The 10,335-nt window shown below is 47.0% G+C and overlaps 1 protein-coding gene across 2 annotated transcripts in view; it reads left to right on the top strand.

Annotated features, from left to right (window-relative positions):
• Positions 1 to 1,480: 1,480 nt before the first annotated feature.
• The window catches only part of USP13 (ubiquitin specific peptidase 13), an 83,159-nt gene continuing 74,304 nt past the window's right edge, over positions 1,481 to 10,335 (top strand). For both annotated transcript variants that reach the window (XM_084638983.1, XM_084638982.1), the window contains exon 1: positions 1,481 to 1,767. In XM_084638983.1, the coding sequence (XP_084495109.1) occupies positions 1,612 to 1,767 (156 nt within the window). In that variant the 5' untranslated portion in view covers positions 1,481 to 1,611. The remainder of the gene's footprint in view (positions 1,768 to 10,335) is intronic.

Here is a 10,335-nt window from a genome sequence, read left to right as displayed (position 1 = left end):
GTGAGGTGACTTGGTGTCCCTGGGACAACAGCATCATTGATAGGAGAGCTCTATAATGGAATGGAAAGATGCATTTGAGTCAATGGCAGAAACACCACACGGTTTCCTGCCTCCATGGGAGTTCGGCAAGGTTGTGTTCTGTCACCATCATTCATCATTCAATATCAGCACTGACTGGATGATGGATAAACTTGAAGAGGCAGCGGTTGGTGGGGTAAAGCTGAATGCCATTCTGCTTTGAGATCTCTAATACGCCAAATGACATTGGCATATTAGCTCAGTCTAGTGAACCACTGCAGCTGATGGCCAGTCAAGTGAGGCAAGAAACAGTGCACGTTGGTCTGGTTATGAATCCAGAAAAAACCAAGTCCCTGGCCATTACCATCAAGCAGCCTCCAGTTCCAGGTTACAATCAGCTCAGTATTAAACTGTCTGGGTGAGGCACCATTAATAGACAGTGCCGGAGTGTGCTCAAAAAATGTGGACACTTGTCTACCAACAGCTGCTGCCATGTTTCAGCTCCTTTAGCGGCCTCCGTGGGGACACTGTGATATCAAGCTTGCTACGAAGTTCCAGATCCATAGAACCCCAGTTATCCCAACTCTATTGTGTACTGATGTGAAATGTGGGCACCGAGGAAGGCTGAAGAACACAGGATTGACGTTTTCAGTTCTCACCATTGTTGCCAGCTGCTCCTTATTAAGTGGCAAGCCAACAATAGAAATCAGGATATTTGATGCCAAATCCAGCAACTGCCTCCATCAGCACTGCCTCATGCACAGAACAGGGTGCTCAGCTCTGTACAAGACACAAAATGAAGACCGTCCCTGGGCTTACAGTCAGACCTAGAGGAGGCAGGATGTCTGGCCCAACCCCAGGTGGGAGTAAATTGAAAAAATGATCAGCTCAAAGTTCTTTAACCGATGATATTTGGTTGCCAGAGTCAGCCCTTCCACTGCAGCTGATGTTGTACAGCACGGCTAACAGGTGGAATAGCCTTGTCTTCCCCAGAGTTTAAAGCCAGAAGGGACCACTAGAACGAACACCTAGTCTGACCTCCTGCGGAATGTGGCCCGAGAGTCCTGTGATTCCTGACCAGCGCTTCCCTGGGCCCGGGGTCAAGGAGAGATGTTCTAAGGATTTGCTGGCCCAACTGGCTGGCTGTTGGGGAGTAACAAGGGGACAGTTAAGTCCCCTAGAAAGAATTAGATAGATATAGATAGATTCTATCTAATCTAATCTATCTAATGCCAATGGTCCCAACTTCCCCTCCCGGCAGAATGAGGGTGCAACAGCTCAGGGGAAGGGAGCTGAGGGATTCCCAAACCCCTGCCCCAGCCGGCTTCCCATGCCCCTCCCCTCCTTGCTGTCCACCCTCCCCGCCCTTCGCATCCTCTTCTGGCACTGCCCTCCATCCATCCTCCCCGGGGCTCCTCCTCTCCCCCGCCCCCTGGGCTCCCTCCTCGCCAGGACCCCGGGGCTGCAGCTGGGGCCGCTCCTGCTGCCCTTGGATTAAAAATAGCATCTTCCCCCCGCTCCTCCCCCGGGCCCGGCTGCGCTCGCTCTGCCTTCCCCTCGCTCGCTGGCGGTGCGGCCGGCCGGCGCGGGAGCATGCAGCGGGCTGCGCTGTTCGGGAGTGGCAGGGATGCGCCGATGGCTGCGGGGGACCTGGGGGAGCTGCTGGTCCCCTACATGCCCACGATCCGCGTGCCCAAGTCAGGGGACCGGGTCTACAAGACGGAATGTGCCTTCTCCTACGAGTCCCCGGTGAGTGCAGCAGCCCCGCCGGCTGCAAACCCGCCCCACTGCATCCCCCCCACCCCAGGCAGGCAGCAGACCTCCCCCCTAGGCAACAAACCTCCCCCCCCCCAACCTTCTCCCCTAGGCTACAAACCTCCCCCCTCCCGCCTTCCTCCCGGGCAGGCAGCAAACCTCCCCCTACCCCAGGCAGGCAACAGACCTCCCGCCTTCCCCCCCCACCCCACCCCCCGTCAGGCAGGCAGCAAACCTCCCCTCTCCCCCCAAGGCAGGCAACAGACCTTCCCCCCGCCCCAGACAGGCAACAAACCTCCCCTATTCCCTTCCTCCAACGCCCTCCCCTTTCACACTCACCCACCCTGCTTCATTTCCCTTCTGCTGCAACCTTCCTACTGCCTCAACCCCACCCGCAAATCTCCCCCTTTTCCCTGCTTCCTCTACCGCCCTCCCCCCCACCCGTAAATCTGTGCCAGCCCCTACTGCACCTTCCCCTAGGCTGGAAACTTGCCCCCTTCCCAGTTGCAACACCCCACCCACCCCCACTCTTTTCCAACTCCAGGCAGCAAACCTCCCACGGTTATATGGCTATCATCCCCCCTCCCCTTCTCCCACTCCACCTGCTGCATTTCCCCCTCTTAGACTGCAAGCCCCTTGGGTAGTCCCCCAGGCCTCCAGTGCTGTAATCCTGGCTCTCAGCCACCCCCTTGGGCTGTTAACTTCCTCCTCATCCCCAAGTGCAAATCTGCTTTCCCAACTGCCTGGAGGGGTGGGGGAAGGGATGGGGTTGTCTGTCTTGGGAGCAGCTGAGCTCACCAAGACCATTTGAATTGTGAGGGTGGGTGGGGAATAGATGGGAAGGTGCCAACTTGGGTCTCCCCACTGTATGATTTCAGAGGCATTGCAAAGTGCAAGGGGCTTTGAGATGCATATATTATTTTAAGTAGAAAATTAGTTTTAACCATCTCTTTTTCCAGACAAGGGTTTCTGGCTACTGAATGTGGGCTTCCTTCTTTGCAATCCAGCTTCCCTTAGTCCTTGTGCTTCCCAGGCTGGGGTTTGTTTTATTTTCCAATCACAGGCCTCTCCTGATTTATAACTGGTCTGTTGCAGCTGAATAGATCCTTCAGCACAAATCAGTAGCAGATTGTGTGTGGTGCTAGAATTTCTTTCCCTTCCACCCAAAGGGAATTTGACGTAATTTATTAGACCCAGATTTTTTTTTTCCTGGGCGATTTTGCTATTTTCTGGACGACCCAGTCTGTGCAGGTCACTTGCAGGGGTTATCTGGGTACATCTCATGTAATCAATTCACTCCTATTGTAGGGGCCGCAGGCTTTATTGTACTTCGGTCCTTCCTATTCATAACCTGTAGCACACAATCATTTAATCTTCTCTGGGCTGAAATACTTTGGTCTAATTTTTGTTGTTGGGCTTAGTGTGTCAGTGCTGGGGGGTGTTGGTGGCCTGTGATATACAGGAAGTCAGACAGATGATCTAGTGTTTCTTTCTGGCCTTAAACTTTGAGGCCCTCAACAATTTCCTAGGGTCTATGTGCTCTTTGCTGAGTTGTTTTAGCTTTCACACAGATAATGAAAGGGGCAACGAATGTTCTCATTCACATATGTTAGTTGGCAAATGCATGTGGATGGCTCTGTTTTCCTGCTGGATCTCTACTTATTCTACTGTTTAGGTCATCTTTAAGATCCCCTCAATGTAAAGGATCCCAGTCAACTTGAAAATCACAGTTTGGCCTGAAACTTGTTTACCGCCAATAGTTGCAATTAATCTAAAATCACTAAAACTGAAAGAAGTTAGTAAAGCGTTCCTCCCGTCCCCAGCTGGTTTCAGTTGGTGTCAAATGAACACTGGGTGTATGGTCACTTTCCCTCTTTACCATGTGTTAGTCAGGCCCTAATCCTGCAGTTGGATCCATGCAGGTGATGACTTGAGCCCTTGGAGAGCACCAGACTCTCAAAGGTGCAATTGTTCAATTGCAGGATGGGATCCTTAATCATTTTGGCCGATATCCCCAAATATATTTAGGGGTCTAACACCCATAGATTTCAATGGGAAATAGGTATCTAAATACCTTTTAAGGATCTGACCTTTCTCCCTTGTTGAAAAATAGCCTATAAACGTTAACAGTGGAGCAGAAAATCCCTTAATTCTCAGTACAGGCTGTATTTGAAATGAAACTTTTTTGAAATTGTCTGATATAAAAATAAATTCAAGTTGACTGTGTCCCTTTAAATGTCATTACCCATAGATGGAGTGAATACTAGATATTGAAATAAAGTTGAAGTCTATGATGAGAGAGAGAGAGAAATCTAAAGGACATATGGAATCTGAACTGCAGGGTTTTCAGTTTGTGCTGCTCTGATTTTTGGATGTTTAATCCTTCTCTCTTTGATATTTCTTTTTAATTTGGAAAATCAAAAGGGGCTTCAAAGGTGACTCAGCTGTCTGGTGTTCATCATGTCTAGTGGGAGGCAGGTTATTTTTACTCACATACTTCAGATCTCAAGTGTCACCCAGCAGCCTTCTCTGTGCTGGGATGTGTACTGCTTAAAGGGCCAAATCAGACTCTACAACAAAGATATTAAATATTATATGGTCATTGGGATGGAGTGAGGGGGAGAGAGACACAAAACCAATATGTTACACTATTCCCCTTAAAATTTACTGCTTGAGCTAGTATCTAACTAATGTTGAACCTCTGGGACATTATTGCTTGTAAGAAGTTTCTGTTAAATGAGAAAACCTGGCAAATATCATTATAAATTCAATGGAAAATTCAAATGCAACCTCATATTGCACAGCAAAAATATTTAATTATCACCTACAGGAGGGATTTACAAAGGTGCTGCACTCCCATTGACAGTGGGAACAGAGTTAGGCCCATGCTTTTGAAAATTTCACCTGATACCATTACAAGACTCCTTGTTTAAACAAGTTTGTTGGTATCCAGTGGGCCAAATTCTGTCATTGTCTGCACGCAGGCAACCCCAGTGATTGAAGAATCAAGCCCAATACCTGTTGTCCAATGTTCCAAAAGTTCTGGAAACCCTTTCAAATCATACCAGTCCTCAGACTTCTTTGGGTAGAAGATTTATTTCAGAATCCTATGCCTTACCTGTAAAATGACTAGCATGATGCTAACTGGGTGTAATTTCTAAGACAACTAATGAAGATACTATGAGAGATAAAGCAACCCAAATAGTCAATTACAAACTCTGAAAATGATAAAACTTCATTCTCCCTGTTTCCTTTTTGAAATAGGAGTGTAGGCGGTAATTGTAGCTCAGTGTACAAACAGGTTATTGTCTTGGTTAATGGAAGACATTTGCCATGGTGTGCTTTGTGTTAGGTTGGTTTGCTAACTTGTTTTTGTGTGTGGGAATGTATAAACTCCAGACGTCCAGCTTTTTGTTGATGTGTATATCTAGCTTAGAAAGAAGAATGTAGGGTTGCTTCTGTAGTATTAAAAAAAGATAAACATTAACAAAATATCCCTATCAGTTGTGTTACCTGCTGGCATTTTTGCTACTGGTTACATTTTCAACCCAAGAGACAACTATTTTCCCCTATGATTTTCAATCCCAGTTAATATTGCCACATGTCCTTGAATTTTTTTCTAACTCCATTTGCTCCATTTGTAACTGTTCAACAATTCACACACGTTCTATATGGAATCAGCTCTTTTGTAAGATTCCTTGTTCTGGCACTTTTCTTCAATACAAGATTTCATTCCCAGGGTTTGTCTCATTGTCACCATAAAACTGTCACTCATAAACTGCACCCTGGATTTTTTCTTTCCCAAGAAAGAAAATTTCCTGGCTATTATGGGACCTTGTCTTGCTGTGAATTTATTCATGGTTTCTGTCACTGGGAATAAGAATGGTCTAATGCAGTAGTTCCCTAACTGGGGTTTGTGAACGTCTGGGGGTTCGTGAAGTATTACAAGGGGTTCTCTGGAAAAAAATTCCCTAATGGCAGACAGAGCTGTCCCTACAGATCCCGGGCAGCACGGGGCCAGCAGCCTGGAGCCTTGGGGAAGTCCAAGAGCTAAGCAGATCAAAGCAAGCATATCTATCACACTGGGGAGATTTCGACTTCAAGACTCCTTATAAGAAATGGAAAGGGAGGTAGATATTTTTTGCTGTTTTTAAAATTAAATAGGCAGCTAGTATTGTTTTAAAAATTATTATGAAGAACAAGTTTAAGCTTTGTTGTAACGTGCGTTGTTTGCCTGGACTGCTCAAGACCTAAATGCTTGTGTAGAAGGAACTCTTTGAGTTGGCTTCTTAAATACCTTCATGCTGTTTCACATTTGATACTCCTTGATGAGACATAGGAGCCTTGTCTTATAATGGGCTTATTCAAAGCGATACAAGCTATGAAAGTGAGATCTTGGAAGATAATGTAATAAAAATACTGTAATGATGAATATTAATAATAAATAGTGTGTAATAAGTGTATCATAAAAACAAATTTTATATTTCCAAGATCACTGCTTTTATAATTTATACTCAGGTAAAGGAGAAAATCCCTGGAAATATTCATTTTTAGGAGGAGGTTCGCGAGACTTGACATTTTCGTGAAAGGGGTTCACAGGTTGTTAAAGTTTGGGAACCACTGGTCTAATGGTTGAAGCTCAGGACTGGGAGCCAGGAAGTAGCAGCTCTGCCACAGACATGCTGTGTGATGTTGGGCAGGTCACATAACTCTCTGACTCTGTTTCCCCATCTGTAAAATTGAAATAATATTGCCATACTTCACAGGGGATGATCTGAGGATTAACCTGCTGAAGTCTGCAAAGCACCATGAGCTCTAGAAGGTAGAAAGTATTATTCTAGTGGAGACAGGACACTGGTTAATTATTGGAAACAGCAGTAAGTTTTGCTAACACTCTCAAGAAATATGGAGCCTCATTCTCTTTTCTAGTTTTTAGTCTGATTTTCTGTGGTGAAAATCTGAGCATAGTTATTTTTTTTATTATTTTACAAAGAGTGCCGTTTCTCTCATGATTTCAGAGCTGCGAGCATATGAAAGATCCAAGGGGACATTTAAGATATTTTCCCATGCAGTATTAGCCCTAATCAAACAATTTGTCATACGGATGACGTTTTCAGGGGGGGTGATCAGATAGGATTCAGTGGTTCTGTTAAACAGCTCTGGGGTCTGAAATCTACAATCAGGGCCGGCTCTAGGTTTTTTGCCGCCCCAAGCTCCGAGGGCGCAACTGCCCAAGCGAAAAAAACAAGAGGGTGGCTGGAATGCCGCCCAAGCAAAAAAAAAAAAGGACGGCCGGAATGCCGCCCCTGGAATTGTGTTGCCCCAAGCACGTGCTTGCTTTGCTGGTGCCTGGAGCCGGTCCTGTCTACAATCTTCTTCCTTAAAGCAGGATCACATTCCAACAAAACCTGCTACGTTAGAACTGAAGAAACATTTCTACATTTTTGACAGCCATGGTGACATTCTCAAGGCACGTTAGCTGCAAAAGAAATCACTGGCTGCTCTCAAGATAACTAAATAGAAAAAGACCCTTGTCATGTCTTATTTTTTAACTAATATTTATCTGCTAACAAACTTCTGCTTTGCCTTGGCAAATCCACCTCTGATGCTTTGCCTTTCATTCTTTTCCCTGGAATTCTTAAGGAAAGGCATGCTATCTACAAAATGCTAGTTGCCTAGTGTGAGTATGTGTGATCATGTCTCCCTTTAGTGGCCAGCCCTGGCAAGTATAATAGCCTACTGCTTTGTCGTAGCCCAAACAGTAGCAGCCTGCAGTTTTCATTCTCAAGGTCTGATGTTGAGTCCACTCTAATGACTGTGGTCTCTGTATGCGTGCAGCTGTGCTGTGTTATGTTAGGTTTCCTACGTCCATCAATTTGTCAGTTGTGACTTCTCTTCCTTTGTTGGGAGCTGAACTTGATACTGCATTATTTAGGGGAGGAGGAAAAGCTATATTTAAATAATCTTTAATTCTCTGCAGCACGTCCAATGAGGCACCAGACCCTGCCATAACCAACGGATGCAAAACCTGCAGTCATATCTCCACTGCTATGATGATCAATATCCCTCACAATACACCTTTCAAGATCTATGAGTCCTTCACATGCCTATCACAACATGTAGTGAACCTCATCCCATGCACTAAATGCCCCAGAAATAACTATGTGGGTGAAATGAGACAATCACTACATGCTCAGGTGAACACTCATAAAAATGATAAAAGACAAAAACACCACATCACCCGTGAGCAAACACTTTTCACGCATAAGGGGGACATGTGGGATCAAGTGACCCCCCTCCCCCAACAGATTTCTGCTTGGCTTGCTGCGGGAGAGGGAGAAGGGCTCTGTCCTTCTCCTGCTGTGCCTGCTGCCCCCCCCGGCATGTTCAGCCCCTGTCCCTGGCAGCCGGGTGGGGAGCGAACGGGGTGGGACCAGTCACTTCTTATGCTGGCTGCTCCAGTCCCTGCTCTGTGCAGTGTGGTGGCTGCCTGCAAGAGCCCAAGTGGGGAGGCGGGGGCTTCCACTCCCCGCCCGGGCCTGGCTGCCAGAGACAGGGACCGAGCGAGCGAGCTGTCCCCTCTCCCCATGGCACGTTTCCGACTCACTCAGCCCCTGAGCCGAGCCAGGTGGGGAGTGGGAGCCAGGAGGGGAGCTCCCCAGCCAAGTTCTCTCAGACAGCCACCTTCAGTTGCATGAGAAGTGGCTCTTTCCTTCTCCCCATCCAGACCTGGCTGCCAGGGGACAGAGTCTGAACATGCTGTGAGGCAAGGTGGAGCAGGAGAAGGACAGAGTCCCCCCCTCCCCACAGGTAGCTGGTGGGGTGGGGAGAGCACAGCAGTCTCTGGCCTGGGCGCAGGGTGGGGAAGAACCCTTCTGGGGAAGGTTCTGGGAACAGGTTCCTTGGCCTCTGTTCAGCCACAGATGGCCCCAGCTGGACCCAGAGGCTCCCTGATCCTGGCTCTCAGCCCCCCCACCCCAAGAGCTGGTGGGATTTTCTGCCCTGACCCAGGGAAGTGGGGCTGGAAGTTCTTCCCAAAGGAGACGCGTGGGGTGGTCACATATCCTCCCCTATACATTGTGCCCCCCCTCGTATCAGGAGTCATGAGTTGTCAATCACTCCGTATCTGACCTCTCGGTGCTCATCCTGAAAGGAAACCTGCACACAACTCCTTCAAAAGGCCTGCCTGGGAGCTTAAATTCATAATTTTGCTAGACACTAAAAATCATGGACTCAATAAAGACACTGGATTTACGGCTCATGACAACAAACCTTCTTTGCCCTATGGCTACAGAAGTATTGCCCACTTAAACTTGAATGGTATCTTGCAACATGTGTTAACTCTTTATGCTTAACAATCTGTTTTACCTTAGCTGTAGCTCACGAAAGCTTATGCTCAAATAAATTGGTTAGTCTCTAAGGTGCCAAAAGTCCTCCTTTTCTAGTTGTAATACTCAGAGTACCTTTCCTAGACCTGAAGAAGAACTCTGTGTAGGCTTGGAAGCTAGTTTCTTTCACCAACAAAAGTTGGTCCAATAAAGATATTACTTTTTCTCTCTACATAAGTATTGTTATAAGCTGGGAGAAGCCTTGCTATGGGTTAGGTTAAAACCTGGTTCAAGCTGATGTGTGAATGAGTTCTCCATTTAAAATAGCTATAAGGGACAGTTATGGGACCACACCAAAACAAAACCCAAGGGCTTGTCTATACTGAAAAGGCTACAGGTGTGCCACCGTTGTGCTTAGGTGAAGGTGATACGTACACCGAGGGGAAGGCTTCTCACATCAGGGTAGGTACTCCACCTTCCCAAGAGGTGGTACCTATGTCAATGGGAAAAGCCCTTCCATTGATATGGTGCTGCCAACACCAGGATTTAGGTTGGTATAACTGTTGCTCAGGGGTGTGGATTTTCCACGCCCTTGAGCGACATAGTTATACCAACATAAGTTGCTAGGGTAGACCAAGCCTAACAGAGTCTGCCCAGAAACTAGCTGTAGGGCCTGCGGGGGTGGAGGGTTCGACTGGCTTTTGTGACCACCTTGGGACTGGGTGTAGATGTGTGAGAGAACACACAGAAAGAAACTGGGAAGAGAGAAGACTGTCTGGGAGTAGGGAAAAAGCAAGAAAGCCAAGCAGTAGCCTCTGCCTGTGAGCACAATTATGACCCTGGAAAAAGCTAGAGAGAGCCTTTGGTTCTGGTGTTGGCTAATAGGGCTTGGGGGTCTGTAAGCAAGAAACTTCTTTTTGTTCTTGGTTTCTTCTGCATTCAGAGGCACAGGACTTTGTACATTCTTTGTAAACAAACAAGATTGCATCAAAGAAGAATCTGGCTGCCACCAATTTCTGTTCCCAACTGGATCACCCACAGAGCGCTGAACTTTGATTAGCCATTCAGGTAAAAAAGGTTAACAGTGTTATTTATATAGAGCAGGGGTTCTCATGCCCCCTCAGGGTCATGCCCCCTCAGGGGGCTGCAAGGTGGTTTCATGGGTGTTGTGAGGTGTCAGCTCTGTGGGGCTGACAGCCCCGAGCTCCCATTAAATTAAATTACCCCCCATTTT

The sequence above is a fragment of the Lepidochelys olivacea genome (assembly GCF_965140295.1).
Source record: "Lepidochelys olivacea isolate rLepOli2 genome assembly, chromosome: 9".
NCBI lineage: Eukaryota > Metazoa > Chordata > Testudines > Cheloniidae > Lepidochelys > Lepidochelys olivacea.
This window is presented reverse-complemented; position numbering and strand designations above follow the sequence as displayed.